The 21,137-nt window shown below is 40.3% G+C and overlaps 1 protein-coding gene across 1 annotated transcript in view; it reads right to left on the bottom strand.

Moving 5' to 3' along the window:
* The window catches only part of CWH43 (cell wall biogenesis 43 C-terminal homolog), a 29,520-nt gene extending 13,746 nt beyond the window's left edge, over positions 1–15,774 (bottom strand). The window contains exons 1-8 of the mRNA XM_054203173.1: positions 15,668–15,774; positions 14,572–14,763; positions 10,684–10,804; positions 10,403–10,557; positions 8,868–9,069; positions 7,498–7,586; positions 5,391–5,645; positions 1,556–1,681 (exon numbers count right to left, since the gene is read on the bottom strand). Of these exons, the coding sequence (XP_054059148.1) occupies positions 1,556–1,681; positions 5,391–5,645; positions 7,498–7,586; positions 8,868–9,069; positions 10,403–10,557; positions 10,684–10,804; positions 14,572–14,763; positions 15,668–15,710 (1,183 nt within the window). The 5' untranslated portion in view covers positions 15,711–15,774. The remainder of the gene's footprint in view (positions 1–1,555; positions 1,682–5,390; positions 5,646–7,497; positions 7,587–8,867; positions 9,070–10,402; positions 10,558–10,683; positions 10,805–14,571; positions 14,764–15,667) is intronic.
* Positions 15,775–21,137: the final 5,363 nt, after the last annotated feature.

Raw genomic sequence — 21,137 nt, forward strand, 5'->3', positions numbered from 1 at the left:
TATTTCATTTACACAGTGGCATATGCTATCTACAATGATTTCAGTAACTCCAGTTTATTTTTTCATCAGATCTTTCAATAGATATGTAATTATTTTTATGCAAGTTTTCTGGAACAATTTTGTGTGAAATTTATTTAAATTTTACTATGTGTGATGTCAGAAGAAAAGACATGCTGTTTACCTTAGTAGATGTCAAGCAAGCAATTTCATACTCTGCAAAATGCAAAGGTGCTTAAAGGGGAAGCTGAGAAACAATACAAGTTTGGGCATGATGAGTAAGTACAAGAGTTACTGTTGTAACACCACAAAATTAGTTGAGCAAGGGCTGTGCTTTGTCACTGACAGTATTTTGAAGTATTTACTCACTTTTGTGAAATGTTTTTGAGTAGTAATACTCAAACCAGCATTGCTCACGTTGCCTCCAACAGACAAACTCTCAGGAGCCACAGACTTCTGGCCTCTGAGTATATAGGCTAAAGACCTTCATAAAGATTTCAGAATCAGCCCTGAAAAGTGGTGAAGCACTATTGTTTCCGCTTTACAGATGAGGCAAAATGAGGTATGCAAATGATAAGTGATTTGATCCAAAGTCACAGAGCTAAAAAAGATGCAGGGATTTGAACCTTCAGCATCCTGATCTCTGTAGGGTCAGCATGCCCTAAAGCCTCACAATTTTTTCCTCTACCAAACTTCGCTATAGTGACAGACTTTTTCCTTAGAAAACGTAAACTAACGATGAAAACAGATCTGAAGCTCAAATAATTGTGGAGAAATACTTGAAAACATCATTTGGATGGATTATGTATTCCAGAGATTTAAAAGCCAAAAAGCGGTAAAACCTCAAACGTTTTCTCTTCAAAACCCAAGGAAAAAAGCAGACCTCATACCTATCATCTGGGAAAGCTGGGATCTCTAGGCATAGTCCACAGGCAGATGACAAAAAGGTTTCCTGAGGACAGGTCTGGTCTGAACGTGCAGCAGGGTGTCATAATTGTGTAGTGATGTCAGCCACAACAGGCTCTGCAGGACTGCCTCCTCATGCAGGAGGGGTGTCACATTATATGTGGGCCAGCTGAGTCCCACCTCACTGCCAGCCAGCTCACACAGCGCTATAAAGGGTGTCACACTGAACTGCTTCAAAATCAACAAATCGGATGGGCTGAAAAATCATTCATATTTTTGTTGTATACACATGTAATAAATCCCAAGATCCAGAGAGGCCGCCTCCTCAACTGCCAAAATGAAATCACAAATGATGCCAAATCCATTTTTACATTTTCTTTTTTCCCCCCAGTTCAAATTTTTTGGTCTTCGTTTAAGACATTCCATGAGGAATAGCCTCTCTCTTAACTGTAATCATAGTGAATCAGCTCCTCAGTTAGTATATGTCATCATTAAAACTGGAACTAGGGTAATACCAACTACAAGTCTAGCTATAAAATTAGCACCAAAAAGCATTTCTAAAACATCCAAGCAAAACACTCCACTGTGTTACTCTTTTCCCTCAGACATTATTCCTAGAGTCATGGAAAAAAGGAAGTAAAACTATACTTACGTAGTTTAATATAGTTTTTACTCTTTTTGAAAAGTGGCTTTTGGTTGCTTTTCACTTCAAAGATAGAGCTAAGGTCCTTCTTGGGTCCTGTCAGAAAGTCTACGCCAATACATAACATGATAAACCCTGTGAAAATATAAGTCATTACTTTTTTCATAGAGTTTTAACATATTAAACATTGCTCATAAATGCACCATTTATAAGCTCCCAGCTGTTGTGTTACATTCAACATTATGGCTCCAACAAAGACAATTCAAAGCACAAACACAGATAAATGCCATACCCAATGTAGTAATGCAGGCAATATGAGATTTATTGATAGAGAAGATCCTACTTCTCATTGTCACAGTATTCACCTCACCTATGCCTGCAGCACTTCAAAAATTTTTCATTTACATTGTTGTACTTGTTGACGTAAGCATTGCTTCCAATAAAATTAAACATGCCACTAATGATAAATATTTCAAAAAAATATTTCAAAACAGTAGTATTGCAACAAGAATTCAAAGCTAAAAGATTATTTAAAATGCCACCAAACACCTTGTTTCACAAAAAAATAATGAAGTTCAAAATTACATTGTTTGGGGTGGTTTTGTTTGTTTGTTTGTTTACAAATAAGCTGATGCTAAAATTTAATACACCTGAAACAATCTTATTAAGCCTGCTTTGTTTTGATAACTGCAGAGCAGACCTAATAGTAAAAGTATCCAGCCAAAGACCCCTTCACATTATGAACTCTACTCTGGACTACAGCGAGCTCCAAAATATAGTCCATTTTTGGGTCTTTCAGGCTGAGCAGAAGGGGAGCTACGGACACTAATGCAACTTACAGCTGTTCCAGCTCTTCCCTTGCAACCCAGCAGCCTAAGGATCATGATATTACCTGATAACTTTGTGGTCCCAAGCATCAGGCTGTGCTGGGTGCTAATAGAGCAATCCTCAAAACCTGTCTCATTATTCACTATGGAAACGCAGAGATATTTTAACTCTGATGGTACTATTGGGTCCCACTACTGCACATTTTATCAGGTTTCTTCTGTTAGTGAAACATTTGTTTAAAGCCATGTCTTCCCTTCCTCCATTCATGTACTAATTGGGAGATCAATGAAAACAAAAATATTTTAATCCTTCGATCTGGGCCAAAGTAGTGACTCCTCACCTTTGCGTATCCTAACACCAACTTCCACAGAACCTCGAGTGCACTTAGCCAGCACTCTCAAGCAAACATTGATTTGCAGTACAGTTTCAGGGTATTACGTCAAAAAGACTATCACCCAGTAGATGAAGCGTTTTATCATAATTAAGGCCCCTATTGACTGCTACAACTCTCAGCTCAGGCCAGTGCTTTCAAAGCTTACTGGAATTAGCCTGGACAAGAACAATTAAGTTACACCTCCCTATTACAGAACCTTAAAATAACAGCTTGATGAAAAAATACATTGTTGATTGTAGATGTCTATTATCTTTGCAAATGAACTGCTCCATCACCAAGATACAAGTAACACATTTTTATGTAAGAACTACAAAAGCAACTGCTCAATAGTTTGCTCTAAAGCAATGTAAGCAGACTGCAGCAGGTTGGGAGGCCAGTTTAACACAGCAGCATCTTGTATTCTTTTGCTCCAGAGTCAACAGAAGCAGCTGTGCTTCTTAAGAATAGACAACTAAGCACACCTACAGACACATTTTAAAAGGCAGTGAGTGATTTCAGTGCACTAACTGTTGCAATGCACTGTGATGGTATCTTTTCAATAGGTCGTTCAGATTAATAGTACAAGCTCTTTTCTGACCCCTCATGAGCTAAAGGATCTAATTACCTGCAAAGAAAAAGCTGGAACATAATGAATTGGATAAGAGCTCTGCTGGAAAAGGAATATGTCCTCAATATCTTTGTGGCATAGTTAATTAACTAAAGAAGTCATGTTTTATTTCAGAGTGATAGCTGAAGATGAAAATAACCGTTACTCAGTATTTTCTTATTGACCTTACTTGTTACATTAGCTGTAGTGAAAGACCCAAGAAGCTGGGTGTAGTGCAATGATAAAGGGAGCACACACAAAAACCTTCTCAAAGGGAGACTGATTCGAAGCCATTAAAGTCGATGGAAGACCAGGGATCCGACCCCTCAGCATTACGTTACACCACAGTGAAGCAGCACAGAAGTTTTGAATATAATGATCTTACTTTCATCGTCCCTTTTCCGGGTGCAGTTCCCTACCCAAACTGGCAAGAGAAAGGCAGGATATTGGACAGGAGGAGAAAGCAAGAAATAGCACTTGCACCTGAAAGAAACCAGAAGAAAACAAGCAGTTTGCCAGAAAGCCAAGCTGCAAGGGAAGAAGTGCAGCAACAAATACATGATCTCAATGGTACAATCTGCAAATCTTTCATGAGCAATGGGATGGCATCCAAAAGACAGAAACTGGATTCTCAGATGGAATATAAACTCATGTAATGCCATCAGCTGAGACAGGTTCAGTTCACAGTTTTCTATTTACCGAAGAGAAAGTTAGGGCCATCTCTGTGTTACTAACCAGTCATCATGCCAGGTGAATTAGTCACAAGTCTGTATTTCAAAGGAAGTGACAGAGAGGGATTTTATACAACAGCTTTTCTTGTCAAAGCATTACTCAAGAAAGCATTTGACATTCTTCTACCACACGCTTTCTTCATATAACTTCAAAAAAATAAAATTAAATTAACTGAGATAACTGTTTCTACAGACTCCCAAAGTGTTTTCAGAACAAAGACAACTGCAATAAATGTGATGGAACTCTCCTCAAAACAAAACAAACTGAAACCGCGCATGTGATTGCTGTAATATATGAAACACAAATGGAGACTAAGAAACTGGAGTGACAGAAAGTGGTTTCAAAGACATTTACAAAAATCTAAAACTATGGGAGCAACAAGTCAAGCACGGCATTCATTAATCCTTTTCAAACAAAACACAGGATAATGTGTAACATTTTAAAGTGTGCCACATACTTAGCCCCAGACAATGTTTGGCATTGTTTAAACATAATTAGTGAAATATGCTATTGAAACACATTAGCACCTAATAAGAAAATAATTCTGGAGACAAAACTAGAAAGGGCTGGTTTTCTTTCCACCTCTCCACCTTCATCAAGGGATCATTTTGCTAAAACCTTTATATTTGCTCTCCTCAATTCTTCCTCAACAGCAAATCCCTGACAATTTCTTTTCTTCCTCTCCTCTTGACAAGTTTCTTACACTGCAGGCTTATCGACATTCCTCCAAACATGCTGGTGTGTCCACAAAGCATAAGGTACAGCCACGGGGAGACGAAGCTCAGGTCTCAAATGCAGACTAGCTAGATCAGGAGGATGCTGCACTTTGCTCCTCAGATCAGGGCTAAATAATGCACTGAATTATGTTACAGTCCCAGGAACACAGCCTTCATAAACCCTTGAAGTTTCCAAAAACTACATTGTTACCTGAGATACCATACTGCAATCTTGGGTACCTAGCATACAGGTGCATTCACACCCTGGATTGCAGCCATATTGTAGGGTGACTGATTAACAGAACTCTTCCTCAGTTGTGTTTTGAGTTATTAGACTTTTTTTCACTTCATAATTTTCCCTCAACTGAATTTCATTTTCTGCCCACATTTTAAACCATTTCTAACAGTAAAGAAAAAAAGGAATTATTTTTTGCATGTTTCACTAATTTTCTCATAGAAGCTCTTACCCATAGTAAATCAAACAGGAGCTGAGCATTGGGAAAGACTATTTACATACTAAATACATTTTAAACATGTGGGTGAGTCTAAAGAAAGCATATTTGTATTTATTCATAGTCATAAACGTACCTAAAAGAAGATGGGAGCTTTCTCTAGCGTAAATTCCTCCAGGTACAAACTTATAAGCTGTACACCATACACAGAAGAATAATTCAAGAACGTAGGCAAACATGGCTGTAGTCATGGCTTTCCCAGGGTGCAGACAGCTAACAAAGCGTCCAGCCAGTTGAGGCCACATACACATCGTAAAGACAGCAAGAATGTTGCCTGCAACAGCAGCACTCCAGGTGTGTAAATAAAGGAGACCAGCTGAAGATGCCAAACCTGTGAAGGAACAGAAAAGAACAGAGTAAGTCACAGTCAGGCATATTATCTGCCACCTTCTTTTTCACGGGAAAAAAAGAGCACCTGGGAAATATAACTGTGCTTTGCAGCCATGAGAACCGCATCACGAGAAAGACAGGTATTCCCCATAGCCAAACGCAGAGATATCTCGTTATCTTAAAGATTGCCTACTGAACTGAAAACAGTAAAGCAAAAAGACATCAGAGAAACATCATCAAGAGCCAAAACTGAACAGTTTTTCTTACACAGAGCTCTCCCAGAACAAGAGGGATGATGCAGTTTTTAAGAGGTTAACAGGTCTGCCTGTTATGAACCTCCTTTAACAGAACACAGAAAGAATCAAATAGGTTAATGTGAGGAGAAATGATATTTCTCCCTGATCTTCTCTCCCTTTAGGTAACCATATGATGGGAAAGAAAACAAGTATTAATCTTTTACTAACTGCAAGATCCTCGATATACCATACCATCTTTGACTGTGATGGGATTTGATCCCAAACAAAACATTTACAACCACGGAAACTCTCTCTAACAGGAGGACTTCAACTCAAAACTTTATTTTAAGTAAGAAAACATTTACTAACTTTCACATCATGATAGCTGATGTTGGAAAAAAATTTAATATTTTACTCTTATACATTAAGGTTCTGAGAATTTTAGACTACAATGCTTGAATCAGCTAACAAAGCATTCTGTACTTGTTTTAAATTAGCAATGTGTGTACATCAAAAATCAAATGCTCATACTCACATTACAATCTGCACACACATTTCTTAAAACTAACACCTGTACCAAAAGGTAAATTATTTGGGCAACTGATGGGTTAAGCATTGCCAGCTCTCTGCCTTTATTGTGACTTTCCTGATATTTGGTATTTTATTTCGGTTCCTGACTAGAGAAACCCAGTTTGCATTAAATTTCTTGTCTTCGAGGTTGTGGAAAATGACTTCAAAGTGTTGGCTTTTAAGTGCTCCAAAAGACAAGGTAAATAAGAAAAAAGCAAAACATAACTCATCATTTCCTTTGGTCCCTGTATTTTGATATGTCCCAATTTATTATTAAACATTTGTAGGAAGTACTGCTTTTTATTCTTCTACAAACAGTTAGCTAAGGCCAAAAAGAAGCAGACTTACATTTTTTTTAAACAGCATTTATACGACTAAATTTCACTCAGATGAGCCTACAAATTAAACCACACTGCATCCATGCTGAGAACATATGGAAAATACACCTCTCCACAATTCAAGAGCAGAATTATTTCCATCTCCTCCTACTTGCTCCATGCATAGCTTGTTCCACAGCATAGCTATACCATCCTCCTGAAAATGGAGGTCCAAATCCAGCACTTGAATTTCTATCCCCACCACCCAGACTGCTTCACAAATACATTGCTCCAGCAGAACTGCCTTGATGTTCATACTGCTTTTTACTGCCTGGAGATCTTGGCAACTTAGGAGACAGGAGGCAAGTTTGCCTGCAGGTGAACTACTCATTACATTACAAGTTATTGTGCCCCCTGCAGAATCAAGAGGCTTGTGTCATCTCAACCCCATAACCTTAGATGTAGCCTTACTCAATGCGGACGGTGAGAACCAACACGATACTCATGGAAACAGAACCTTAACAGGGGTTTCTGAAGCTCTGCAGTGGCCCGGAGATTTGGCCTGTAACCCTTAGTCAATGGTCAGACACGCATACGCTACAGTCAGTGAGAGAGAAGAAGAGGCTTTGATTAGCAATTTACTTTTCTGAGATGTGGCGTACGGTCAAAGGGCTTGAGTAAAGGGAGTAAGGTAATAGAAAGAAAAATTCTGCTCAGGATTTGTACCTACCTACCAGAAACCAAGCAAAACTGGTGACAGAAGACCAGCTCCAAAATGGAAGCATCAGTCCATGAGCTAGGCCCAACAGAACTGTACCTCTAATACAACAATAAGGAAAAAGAAATCATACATTAATATAATTTTATAAACACCTGGCGTTGAAAAAGAAACTTGTAGACATACAGACAAGGATGTTTGGTAATATTTTATAATCCTTTTATTTTAAACAGATCTCAATTTGAGCACAAAATATTTTTATCTCACACCCTTTACTATATCTGAAAAACATCCAGTTGAAAATAATGGCATTTTATCACAATGTATAAGCGTGCTACATAAGGCAGCAGAAGCAGTCCACTGAAATACTGGGTACAAAAGAAAAAAGAATTCAGAGAAAATGACAGGGAGGAATCCACCCCAAACAGAAGTATTTTCTTCATGTCAAATAGGGTATCCTCCAGCATCTAACATTGCTACCAGTCTTGGGTAGCTCTTGTGTATACTAATGCCATATTATAAACCACCTCGCCTGCCGCTACAGGTAGTTGACTCAGAAAAACTAATCTGGTTATTCTAGATCTGGGAGCCTGAGCAAGCCACACACAGTATAAAGACTAAGTTCTTACTAACCAAAACTTCTACAGAAGTACATCCTTTAATACTGCACACAGTTTACTTTTTTTATCTGCATGCGTCTCTGAGGTAGACTCTTTCCTACCATGTCCTCTCTGAAGTCAACTGCTAGATTCATTTACTGCATATTATAGATGCACTTCATCCATAAGTCCTTGAACCTCAGTCACAGAATCATAGAATTGCCTAGGTTGGAAGGGACCTTTCAGATCATCAAGTCCGACCATCAACCCAACTCTGACAAAAACCATCACTAAACCATATCTCTAAGCACTATGGCTACCCATCTTTTAAATACCTCCAGGGATGGTGCCTCAACAACTTCCCTGGGCAGCCTGTTCCAATGCTTAATAACCCTTTCAGCGTAAAAATTTTTCTTAATATCCAATCTAAACCTTCCCTGGCGCAACTTGAGGCCATTTCCTTTTGTCCTATTGCCTGTTACCCGCGAGATGAGACCCTACTTCAAAAATTGTTTTACAATGTGGCAAATCAACTTTTTTACTGCTGAAATAAAAATCATTCTGTATTAGAAAATTTTAAGATTTATTGGTAGAGACGCAATGCTCAGAGGTATGTGAAAGCAAGAATGAATCCACAAGTCTTCTGTGTGAAGGTCCTTGTACCCACTTTATTCTGTGTAAGCTCTTATACCATCAGCTGGTTGAGTTTTAATTCATCACCCACTACAGCACTGGCTTTTGACTACTGTTTTGTTATAATAATAATAAAAAATAACCACTTACCCATATGGATTAGGATCTGGACCTGTATGTGGATGTCCACTTACTGCCCATCTAGAAATTAGCGAGACCTCCCCAAATATCCACAGGGTGAGGAACATGAGGCTGCCAAAAGCAATCCCTGACAAAAGCCAATGAGGGTGGGAAACAGTCTCTCTAACTGCATTACCAGTTTTGTTTGCTTCTTGTTTCTTCTTGTCTCCCCCTAGAAAAAAACCAGAAATATAGCTGAACAAATTGTCAAATCCTATTAGGAGGAGTCACTGAGAAAAAGAAAAACCAAGATCACAAAGTTACCAGAATACATTATGGGCTCAAACACAAAAGCTAACTTATCTGATCATTCGTGGAAATCGATAAGACAAAAAAATCTCTAATAACATTCCTGAGTCTATCAGGAAAAGCTACTCACCTTAAGTGTACAAAAATTACAACCTGCCCATATGATTACTCTTCATACTACTGGAATTTATATAATTAAATTGGCTTTGGAAATCAGCAGAAAAGTTATTAGAATTTGTTCAGAGGATTCTGTTCTCTGAAACTCTAAACTCTGATAAGAGCAAAACCTGACACTTCCAAAGAAGCCAGAAGTAAATTCCCTTCCTTCTCTTCTCCTTTTTCCATGCACTTTAGACCCTCTCTGCTCTAAGGAGAAAGCAGCACCTTTAATTGCATAGACATATTGCTTTGTCACCTAGAAAGAAGACAGATTCCCTTCCTAATCTCCTGCAGTAGATTTCCTTTCTAAATTATCATGGACGCTCAGGCTTCATTCATGTAATGCAAGTCTACAAACAATACACACCACGCCAATTTATACCTACTTACACATAGATAAGGTCTTATCTTTCAATTAATTAATTCAGGTTATACTGAGAAGGAAGGAACTTCTGAGGATTTAACATGAGCTGCCTTAACTAACAAGCCCAGCTTCGCTGTGTTTCTTGACAATACTACCTTCACAGTTTTAAAGTGTGATTAGCCCCTGCCAGCCCCCACTGCTGGGTACTCTGTCCAGACACTCCAAGAACTCAAGCAAATTTTGACAAGGACAAGTCATCCAGTTTTCCAATTCTTTCTGTTTATTTTGTCACATCAGCTGTTCCCCAGCTTTGTCCTGTCTCTCCTTCTCTGTCAAAGGATGTGCACTGGCAGAGAAACTCAAAGAGCAGACTGAATTAAAAAAATAACAGAAATACCACAGATGTTTCATGTTGGAATGAGGATAAGCCATTCTGATTTTATTGGTCTAGGTTATGCCTTTGTTTGTGTTACTGTCACATTATTGATACTGCAATTAATTGGCAGTTCCAACATCAACTTACTACAGCTTGTATGAATTGCAATATTGATTCTACCATGTTATGGGCAGATGGAAGTACCCCATGGTTTCTAAAGTCTGCAACGCTCATACATCAGGTCTAAAAGCAGACTGTACTGAGCAAAAAAAACAAAAAAATCAAACCCCAGTGACATATAGATAGGTATAATTTGGGATGTTTTCACAAAAGGCATCTTTGCTGTCATATGCTTACCTGAATAAATTCGCTCCACTGCTGCTATAAAACCAAGGGTCAGTATGACAGTATTGGCAGCTTTTGAGCTCCAGACTGGGTTTAGTGATGTATACCAGATGCGAAGAACAAGGAGCATTATCTTGCCTAGCATGAAGCCCCATATCCTGATGAACCTGTAAGAATCAGTTTTGGAATAGCGATGCATTTGAGAAAAAAAAAAAAAAAAAACTTCTCACAAAAAAACCAACCTTTTAATATAAAGAAACGTAATTTACAACTCTGTCAGTATAAAAAGATACCTTTGTAAACTGTTTCCTGACCACCATGTTACTGTTTGAACCAGCAATGACGAAGAAACACCTGCAGCCAAGATGAACAGTCTAATTGAAGCATTTGGTGCCTGGTATGATGCTAAGCTTCCTACAAACAAACACACACGCACACAGAGGTTGCTTTAATGGGCAATAGAGATCAAGTAATAAGGATTTCCTGTGCATTAGTTCAATCTTGTCTGTAATTTCAATGGCTGAAAACACATAACACGACACGTTTTTAAATAAATCAAAGAAATGTAGATATGGATAGAAACTAGGTAGGTATGGATGACATTACAGCAGTCACCATTTTCAGGAAAAAAAATAACATTAAATGATTATCCAAGACTGCAGTGATTGCCTTAATTTAAATACTTACGGTCATTGATTCCATAAATAGGATATACGAATAAAATATCTAAGCATACAGATATTCCTGAACAGCGCTCTTACATAACTCCAAAGCCGTTAACACTCTATGTATCGCGAGTACTCCTTTCTAAGAAGGATATGGCTTTTGCCACAGTGCACTTATATAACTCAAAAGGCATAAAAGTACGCGCACTGTGGCAAAAGCCATATCCCTTTCAGAAAGGAGCAGTCGCCATACATTGCACACAGCTTAGTAGGCAACTGCCTCCCCGGGTGAGAACAAGGCTTTCTCTGGTCCAGTATCTAGTCTCAGAGTGGTATTAGCAGCCTGTGTCATCTTGTTACTGGAAACTGACACTCCCCTCACTGAAAGAGACTGTGCACATGCCATTTCCCAGGGCACAGTGACCTCACATTTATCAGCAGTTTTAAACTCCGCTAGCAAGTTTCCAATTCAGATGGCTATGGGTCACATACATTCTCAGAACTTCAGTCAATGGCGCAAATTCTGGCCCAGGATGAGTGACAAACAGCAGGAGACGCAACATCGTTTTGCTACCAGCCATTTACTAAGTGAGGATGAGTCAAACTTCAGGAGACTTTAAGCAAGGAAGACCAGAAATGGAGCTGCTGATTCTGGCACCTCATGCTTGGAATCCTCCAACTGTCTATAGCAGCTCATTCTGCTCGGAGTAAAAGACACAAAGCTTAGAGCTAAGATGGTAAATTAAATAGATGTGTAATGAAGATGTATTTGTATGGACTTTAGCAGAGGTTGCATGTACCATGCACACAGATTTCTGTCAATAAATTGTGTTGAAATCCGCAACTCTGCCTCTTCAAATCTTTCATCACTTGTGCTAGCCAGATTAAAGCTAGGGTGAGTTTGCCTACTTAGAGCAGACACACCTTTTGTTGCTGAGCAGCTACACCCAAAAAAGTAAATATATCTATCCAAACATGCAAATTTACTGTGTGTTGTATGAAGACATAGATTCAAATGGACACTACCAGAGGGGTAGGTCATTGTTGTTGGTCGTCTTTAAATATAACACAAAATCGAGTCGTATGAAAGGATACGGAAATTAAAAGTTTTGGAGAAAATAAAGCTTCCTGAAAAGGCAAAAAGAAGGATAATGAATACAGGAAGAGCCTTTTCCATCAAAACAGAAAAAAATCATCCCCCCAAATTTTCTCATTTTAGCTAAGCATGAAGAATTTCCAGATTTTTGGATTGTGAAGTTGAAAACTGCTTATTTCCAGTGGAATGTGGTGGAGCACGCATGGGGCAGATTGTTCTGCCCGATTTTATTCGACAAGCCCCAGAGTAAGGCCATGGCCTTTCTGAGAAGAGGAAAAGATCAAAAAGAGAAAGGAGGAAGAAGTGTTAGTTACGAAGAAGGAAAGAAAGCAGGAATAATTGAGGAATAGGAGAAACAGCAGCACGGTGTGATAGGACAAATTTAAAAGACAATGGAGTGATGAGAACCGAATAAAAAGATACATATAGAAAGTCCTAAAGCCCAGTGCTGCCTGTGCAAGGGCTTCCGGATAACTTGAAGTGGTTTGAGAACCTGCAGTAGGGAGGCAAGAAAAGACTGAGTTACCACTGGCTGATAAACTCTTTGCTGGAGACAAAGAGGGTGAAGAACATGCTCTTACATCTTCCCCAAATGCTGATGCTCACTGTGGAGCAACAGGTAAGGGGAATCACAGTAAGTACAGTAGAACTGGGAGAGAATATGGTGTAGATTTGCCAAGGGGCGGAGAGTATTAGGACCATTTGGGAGATGGAAACAGCAGGGGGATATGGTCACTGTGGGAACAGTTCCTGTTCGGGCACGAAAGGAGCATTTCTGTACACAGAAATGCTCAGCTGAGCCCAAAAGTAAGAATGTATACAGCTTCAGTTTCCCCATCCTTTCCCTAGATTACTACTGAAGGTGCTAGCTAGCTTTTTGTTTGTAGTTAATATTTTCAGGAGCTTACGATTCAGGTGAAGCAAAATGGCATAAACCAACAGACTTTACACACTGTTACAGGCCTGTCACTGCTCTTTACTCAGCAGAACAAAAATTGCACACATTTAAGTGATTTCCAGCTCTTCTAGCGAAGTGAATTAGTAAACATAGCAAGATGACCCGAAGGACTAATCTTAAATAAATTTTGTGTTACTGTGATATCTGAAGGAATGCAGCGTGCAATTTGAAATGCTTAGACTCATTACTAGTTTCTAAATTAGCAGATCTTGTAGAAGGCAATGCACTGAGCACTGATGAAGTGGAAGAATCTGCTCACTGTAAAGCTTACTAAAAAAGGCCCAAAAGAGTATTAGGACAGATATGACAGAAAGAGTAGAAAAGAAAAGAACATGGTAAAACTATTCTTCATCTAAACTGATAAAACCAATGAGCTGTGTTCAGTTCTAGTATCTTTCTAGAGATAAAGAACAAGAATTCTTTTTAAAACTAAAGTCATGCAGAGAAAGTAAATAAGATGATCCTGTGCTGTCTTCTACCAGTAAAAGAAGAAAATTATATGGAAAGTGATTCTCTGATTATCATCTTGTATTGATAAGCAAGGAGCCAGGAACTGCTGCTTCTGAAAAAGAAGACAGAAACTGCTCCTTCTGAAAGACACCAATTAGCAGCAGCATTCTCCCTGTACACAGGATGGAGACCTTTTATCTCCTCTGAGTTCATCCAGGTGTTGCAAATTCATTAGCAATAGCTTGCTTCTGAATGTGGCTGTAGCTGCCAAACCTTCTCCCAACAAACTTTCAGAAAATCAACAGGAGCTAAGGCTTGCACCAAAGAGGGACCACAGAGAGAGAATCCCAGCAAGTCTTGGTCTAGGGAGGAGCATGTGGGATGGGTAGGGAGGTGGATTTATCTTGAATATGAGATCAAACTTTCTTCCTGTGCAACTGACAATATGAGAGCCATCTCACAGGATGATCCTATAACCCCATCAATACGCTACAGGCATACAGATACATTTAACAAAGAAAAAAAAATATTATTTAACAAAAAAAAAAACTGCTCCAGAAATTAAGTCTACCAAAAAGAACGTTTCACTGACAGCAGATTACTTTCATAATAGCACCGAGCTGTTCTGTAACACCTCTTCCCTACCTGTTGTCACAGACACAGAACTGCTATACAAAAGACACCTGCTCTCCTGATCTCTGTGCAATGTCGAAAACTGTTTTCCTATTGGGTATGACGTACTCATTTAAAAGCTTCTAGAAATAAAAGTGAAATGAGATTTGTCTTTAATTATGCAGTACTGGGCTAAAAACCAACACAATGGATGCAAACAATATTCCCCTGACCGTATCTAAAAGCTCAAGAGAAAAAGAAAAGTATTAGTTTGGGAGAACAAGAACTTCTTACTCCTGTCTCTTTTCAAAATCATCTGAATTTTGAGGCAATTTAGAATGTTTATTCTTATGCCTTTATACCAAGATGGAATCTATAACTCACTACAGTGCATACTTACCAACCACAGTCAGTCTCAGAAGGGCTAAGATGTACTTATTGTTAGCCAACCTCCAAAAAGGGCCAAATACCAAGAATATTGGAGAAAAGAAGGCAACAGCAAAAACTTCTAGACCCGTGAGTGCCAGTGTCTGAAGGGGGAAGTAATAGATCATTGGTGGCAGTGCATGGTAAAGAGACCAAGAAATGTAGCCTAAAAAAAAAGGAAAACAACCCATCATATATTTTCAACAGCATGGTTTCCTGGAGATTACTTAAAAATATACCATCTTATACTTCCAAATACAGAATATCAAATGTATTTGAAAGTAGTTCAAGTAATGATAGCCACTTTTGGTGAGGGAGTATTTGCTATTGCAAATTAAATAAACACATTTTCCCAGGAAATAGAACGATGAGAAGAAAACAGCTCTTCCCCCACTCAGACAGTAGTTCCTGCTTTGTTCTTCAGTGAAGGAGTGCCCAATCTAGGAAAGGGTTAGTGTTCCGAGGGAGCAATGCTGGCTAAAATAAGTAATCCACCCGCAGCCTCAGGACTCCTCAAAGGCAGATCGGTGGCGAAACAAACTGTTCTAGTAAATCAGTGCGCCACTCTCCCCTGAACACCTTTCCCAGGCACACTAGCACTGTGGGATGGTTTTCTACAGGTTTTGCAGCAGATGCGCCGAGCACCTGAGCCCACAGGTGGTGGGCAAGGGGGTCTCTCTGGTGACCACCCTCAGGGCTGGGACCTGCACGGCTGAGCGCCGGCTCACCAGCACCTGCACAAACACCGAGCCGAGGGCGTGCAATAAATCCAAGAGACAAAAGCCACCAGAAGAAAGAAAAAAAAAAAAAAAAGAACCCGAAGAAGAACACTCGGCATTATTTACTCATTTCCAGCAGAGGAGCTTATTTGAAGCACCTGTGAAAGGCAACATCTCCTCACAAACTCTAAGCCCCACGGCTCTACGGGCTCCCCGGAGAGACCCCAGCGCTGCCCCGCCGCAGGGCTCCCAAGGTGGGGGCTGAAGGAGGCCGCCCGGCCCCGTTAACCGCCGCCCGGCCCGGCCCCTCACAGCCCCCCAGCCACGTCGTTCGGCACCGCCGCCACCTACCCAGGAGGCTCTCCGAGAGAACGGCTTTCCACAGAGGGAACATCGCCCCGGCACGCTGCCCGGCTGGGCTGAGCTGGGCTCGGCGGAGGCTTCGCCCCTCTCGCCCGCAGCCGAGTGGCGAGTAGCCGGCAGGGCGCGGCGCCGCCGCCCGTCCCGCCTCACAGAGCCCGCCCGGCACGCGGCCGCCGGCGAGCGGGCGCCACGGCGCCGCCTGGCGGAGCACGGGGGAGCTCCGGACGCAGCGCCCCGGCCGTGAGGGGGAGGCGGGGGGGAGCCGCCTCCCCGGGAGAAGGGCGGCGAGGCCCCGGGTCCGGGAGCTGGGCAGGGGGATACCTGCCAGATAGGGGTGATGGCACGGTGACGGCCTGGGAGGTAGGCTTGGGCGTCAGGGATGTCGCCAGGCTGACACTCTTCAGCCCACCGGTCTTGGCCCGCATGCCGTCGCTAACAGAAACGGCAGCTCCCTTGGGGCTCCTGCTCCTGAGGGCCGAGTTTCCTTTTTATTCCAGCGGCCCGGCTGGTGAGGGAAGGGACTGACCCTCTGCCCGAGCCTGCAGGGTGGCTGTGGCGCAGGCAGAAGCCCCACAGACGCAGTGCGGCCACAGAAGTGGTTGTGGTGGCAAGGCCGGCATCGAGGTGGCACTGCAGCTAGAGGGGATGGCGGGGTGTGAGGTGACTGTGAAGAGATGTTCAGTTAAACCAGGCATTTCTTCATGGAGGTCAGCCTGGGTGGCCGGAGTTCATTCTTCGCAGCCCTGTGACAAGGAAGGGTGAGTAGATCTCGCCCTTTTCACTGCTTGGTTACCGAAGGAGCATTTATCCACTGGATAAACAAAACAGATGCAAAGGATTGTCATCACGCAGGCTGATGGGGGAAAGAGGAGCCAACTCACTTTCTAGTCGCATAAATACATGATCGATTAACTGTTATTACCTGTCTTTTTTGGGGATAGAGGGTGTTCAGATTGGTGCTGTGTTCATCTTAATGAGATGTGCTTTGTTTTATAGCAGACTAAGGACTTCTGATAAGCAATCCTGTCTGCAAAAAGCAGGAAAAGTAGCATTTAGTTTGCTGAGATTCCCGGGATGAGGAATTCCCGGGCTCTGTCTGTTAATTGTAGAAGAAACCCTGAGCTATATGAACCCAGCCATCATCATGGCTGCCAAATTCTGACGAAAGGATTACATAAGCAAAATCTGAATTTTAGAATTTAGTTTTTGGCATGAAAAGTAAATTTGTAACGATTAACTAAGAACTAAAAAGCCCTTTTGCTGTTGAAATACATCACCTTCTTAAATTTTATTAATCTTCATAAACTACCCTAGGAAACTGACAGCTGTATTTTCTAATTTGTGTTAAAACTGCCATCCCATTGTAAACAAACCTTATGATGTGCATTTTCTTTGCTTTGCACCTGTGAAACTCCAAATCCACAGGACTAAACTATAAACCCCTGAAACCTGTTAAATATGGCCTATTACTAGCAATAAATTCCTGTCAAAACATTTTGGGGGGCAGAGTACTAAGGAAAAATTTGTTTCATTAGACTCACAATCAACTTATTAATTTACCCTGCAGTATAATGGGGTTTGGCTAGTTACAGAAACGCTGTTGAATTTTGGTTGGTGTTTGAGAACATATATATGTTTCAAATGTCCATGAAAGAACTGAAGTATTTTGATGAAAAAGTCAGTCTCTGCAGAGGAAAAAGAATGAGACTCATATGTTTAATGACCTTCTTTCTTCTTTCTTTTCTCCCAAGGTCCATGTAGCTAAAGGCATCTTTTATTTTCTTCATTTAAGAAAAGTCACGCCATAATAGTCACCAAGTTCACTTATCACTGGTTTAGGATTATGCAAGTGATGACACCATTTCATCTTGCTGTGGCATGACGCAAATGGAACTTGTAAGATGAGATCCTTAGCCAGAGTAAACCCAGAACACGGCTCCTTTTGTAGCTGCGTAGCAAGAGTGTGAGACTCGCAGGATGTATTCAGCCAATAAATATTTGAAACAATTTTGCAACACTTTCTGTAATTACAGTATCTTGCTTCATGGTTCAGAGGCGGAGTTCCAGTAAAACTAGACACGACTGGAATTATGAACCTGATGTGCTTGCGTGGCTTCCATTAAACTCCTAAGGCAATGAAAATAATGCAATTCCTGACAAATTTAGCCACTGTATTCTGGGTACTCTCTCTGAGATTCTTAGTAACTCCGAAGTTTGGCTTCAAACGTAGCAAAGTTACATTCCAGATCTCTCCATAGAGTTGACAAAGAGATAAGCATTTGAGCATAAGAGGAGGGAGTTTTCATGTGTAATGTGTTCTGAAATTAAAACAGATATGTCTTAAATGCAAAAGTCAATGCTTACAAGGTGCTTCATGACACATATATGTGTAGGAATGCCTTTCACTATATATTTTTTATTCTTGGAGTGCCGCATCTGTAGCTGATAAAAAAATAAAGTGATAGCATTTGATCTATACAGGAATATAGTGATGGCAAACCAGCAAAACCAGGATAGCATACTACAGGAGGAGTTTTCACTCACAGAAAAAGGAGCATCTTCATTTTAGAATAGTATTTAATATGCCCTTAACCTAAGGCAGACATAAAAAAATTATCTGAATTTAACAGAAAATCAATTACAGCCCCACAATTATATTGGTATTGACAGGGGAAAATCTCTCTAGAGCTAGTGGTTGTAAAAAACAATGCTTTATTTGGGTTCAAACTGTAATACAAGCATGTTTTGAAATCCAAAATAAACACATGGAATTTAAAAGAACTGTCAGATGCCTGGGAGAAGTCCTTGCATACTGCCCAGTAGAGATGTGCCTCACCTAAACATGAGGAGGAACTTCTTTACTTTGAGGGTGGCAGAGCCCTGGCACAGGCTGCCTAGAGAGGTGGTGGAGTCTCCGTCTCTGGAGACATTCCAAACCCACCTGGACACGTTCCTGTGCAACCTGCTCTGGGTGACCCTGCTCTGGCAGGGGGTTGGACTAGATGATCTCCAGAGGTCCCTTCTGACCCTGTGATTCTATGAATGGGCATGACTAAGAAGCAGAAGAAACTGCCAGAGAAATAGAGGAAAAAAAGCATGAAAGTATGAACTCTATTTAGGATTAAGAAAGCGACTCTGGAAAAAAGCTAGGGTGGTTGAGTTTACAGTTAGGCACCTGCCACAGTCGCAGTAAAAACACGAAGACTTGCAGTTTGCACAACAGTGTAAAGCTTCTTAATCATTACCTTTACACCTGTTATGCAAAACTCCATATGCATATTCATATTCAACATTAATTTGGTTGTTGTTTTCTCAAGGTCACAGTATGTTGGCTACAAAATACTGTTCATTTGTTACACCGGCGATTAAGTATACCCTCATCTCTTGTAAATTAGCCCTAAAACACAGGATTAATAAATATTGAGACTTGCTAAAGACCTTTTTTCCATAAAATGTTCTGTGGGACATAATACACAAACATTGCCCCAAAATAATTCCAGTAATATATTCCGTATAATAGGTCTTGATTAATTTCAATATGTATTAGAAATGGCAGGTACAATTAAGTCTGATTACAGGATCTAAGCACCTATAACCCTGTTGAAATTAGCTAGTGTTGCAGGTCTTTACTGTAGAAAAGAAATTACATATATAGCCATGCGACCTAAGATAAGAGAAAACTCTGTGGCCATTTTACAACCTTCTTCATGCTGAAAAGTGAAAATCCTAAAGCTCGAACATCTGATAATTGTCAGTCATTCATTTCTACTAAAAGATAGGCCAGACCGAGCGTGAAATAGAAATAATCCAAGACATCCAAGAATCAGCCACAACATAGAAAACTAGTATATGATTTCTTGTATGTAGTGAGGACAGTTTAATGTTCTACTCAGAAGTATGTTGACTGTTTCCTGCTGTGACTTTTGATGTCTTTTCATTCACCCTTAACTCCTACTCCCATTAGCATGAGAACAATGCCCTACAGTGTAATTCCTATGTGGTTTTCCATGCTCTAAATGTTTTTATTATGGATACATTTTTCTAACCACACTGTGCTTCTGTTACTCCAGGTCTTTGTTTCTCAAGGAACAAACCATATTTATGACACTTGGTAACAGTTCCTCCTCCTGTCGTATGCTGTATGCACGCATGGCATGTTTCTGTTAAGTACACACAATGGAAAGGCTTTGCCTTTGGTAGATGTGGTGAACCTCAGGATCTTGGCAACCTTGCAGTGTTTTCTAAAAAGTTCTTCAGACAAGCAGCCAGAGCTTGTAAACCTTCCCCAAGTTTGTGAAGTCTCAGCTCCTTGACCTCTTTCTACTCTTGAAAATAGAAAATTCCTCAGCCGAGGATTCAGTTCCTTATTGGTTGTTTTATTTTTGGTATCTCTTGGGTTTTTTAATTTGATCTGTAACGTTGGTTTTGTTCTGGGAGGGGTAAGGATCTCTCTTTTGGTTTGTGTTTATTATTCTGAAGCACTAACATTTATTGGTTTCTGTCTACCAGGTTTTCTCCATTTTCATAGCTCTGAAGTACTTTCCGGTAAATCTTAAGAATGATGAGTGTTTGAGGAACATATTCAATTGTGATAACCAACTTTACCTTTAAAGTTAAAATGAAAAAGAACTCTAACCTGTTTTTAATAGGCACTTTTACAAAGGAAGGTGTAAGAGTCCAAGCAACCACTATCCCTGGGCATGCATATGCCCTATGAGGAAATAGTCATTCCAGTGCTTTTTCATTTTATGACCAATTTAAGCTGAACTAGCTAAGAAATAATTGAATAATTGGTTATTGGAAGCTCGCCTCACGTGGGATTTTCTCCTGTATTGTAGTTTTCAGAATAGCATGTAGCCAGTATCTATTAAATCTTTTTTTACATGTAATTTCAAGAATAAATTTTAGATCACAGGAGATGGAGGTACACTTTGAAGAGCTGTTTTATTTCTAAACCTGCATGTGCAGAGCACATTTTGCAGCAGTAAAGCCCAGCGGTCTGGTTTGGCTGGCAAAGAGTGAGAGAATACTCTGCGGAAAGGTTGTTTCAAGCAGCCAAGACTTCTGTAAGCTGAAAGCCTTTTTGGACTTAAAATGAACTATGACTTACGTCATGGTTGTTAGGAAATTGAGATGCCAAGGTCAAGCAAGAGAAGGAAGTATAATGGTGATCTCACAAGCTGTTCATTTCATGATAAGCAATGAAGTGTCCTATCACCATTTAGGATTCACTACAAAAAACTACTATGCCTCACTGTAAAAAAAAAACCCAAAGAAACAAAGAAAAAAACACCAAAACCAACCAACCAACCAACAAAAAACCCAAAGAAACAAAGACCAACTGCCTTTTAAAGTTTATCTTTTATGAAAGATAAAAGGCAAAATAAAACTTAGGTTTGCATGCTTCATTTTGTAAAGTTTATTGTTAAAGAAAGGCATTGCATTTGTCGTTTCAGAG

Source organism: Rissa tridactyla, chromosome 5 (assembly GCF_028500815.1).
Source record: "Rissa tridactyla isolate bRisTri1 chromosome 5, bRisTri1.patW.cur.20221130, whole genome shotgun sequence".
In the NCBI taxonomy this organism is placed as follows: Eukaryota; Metazoa; Chordata; class Aves; order Charadriiformes; family Laridae; genus Rissa; species Rissa tridactyla.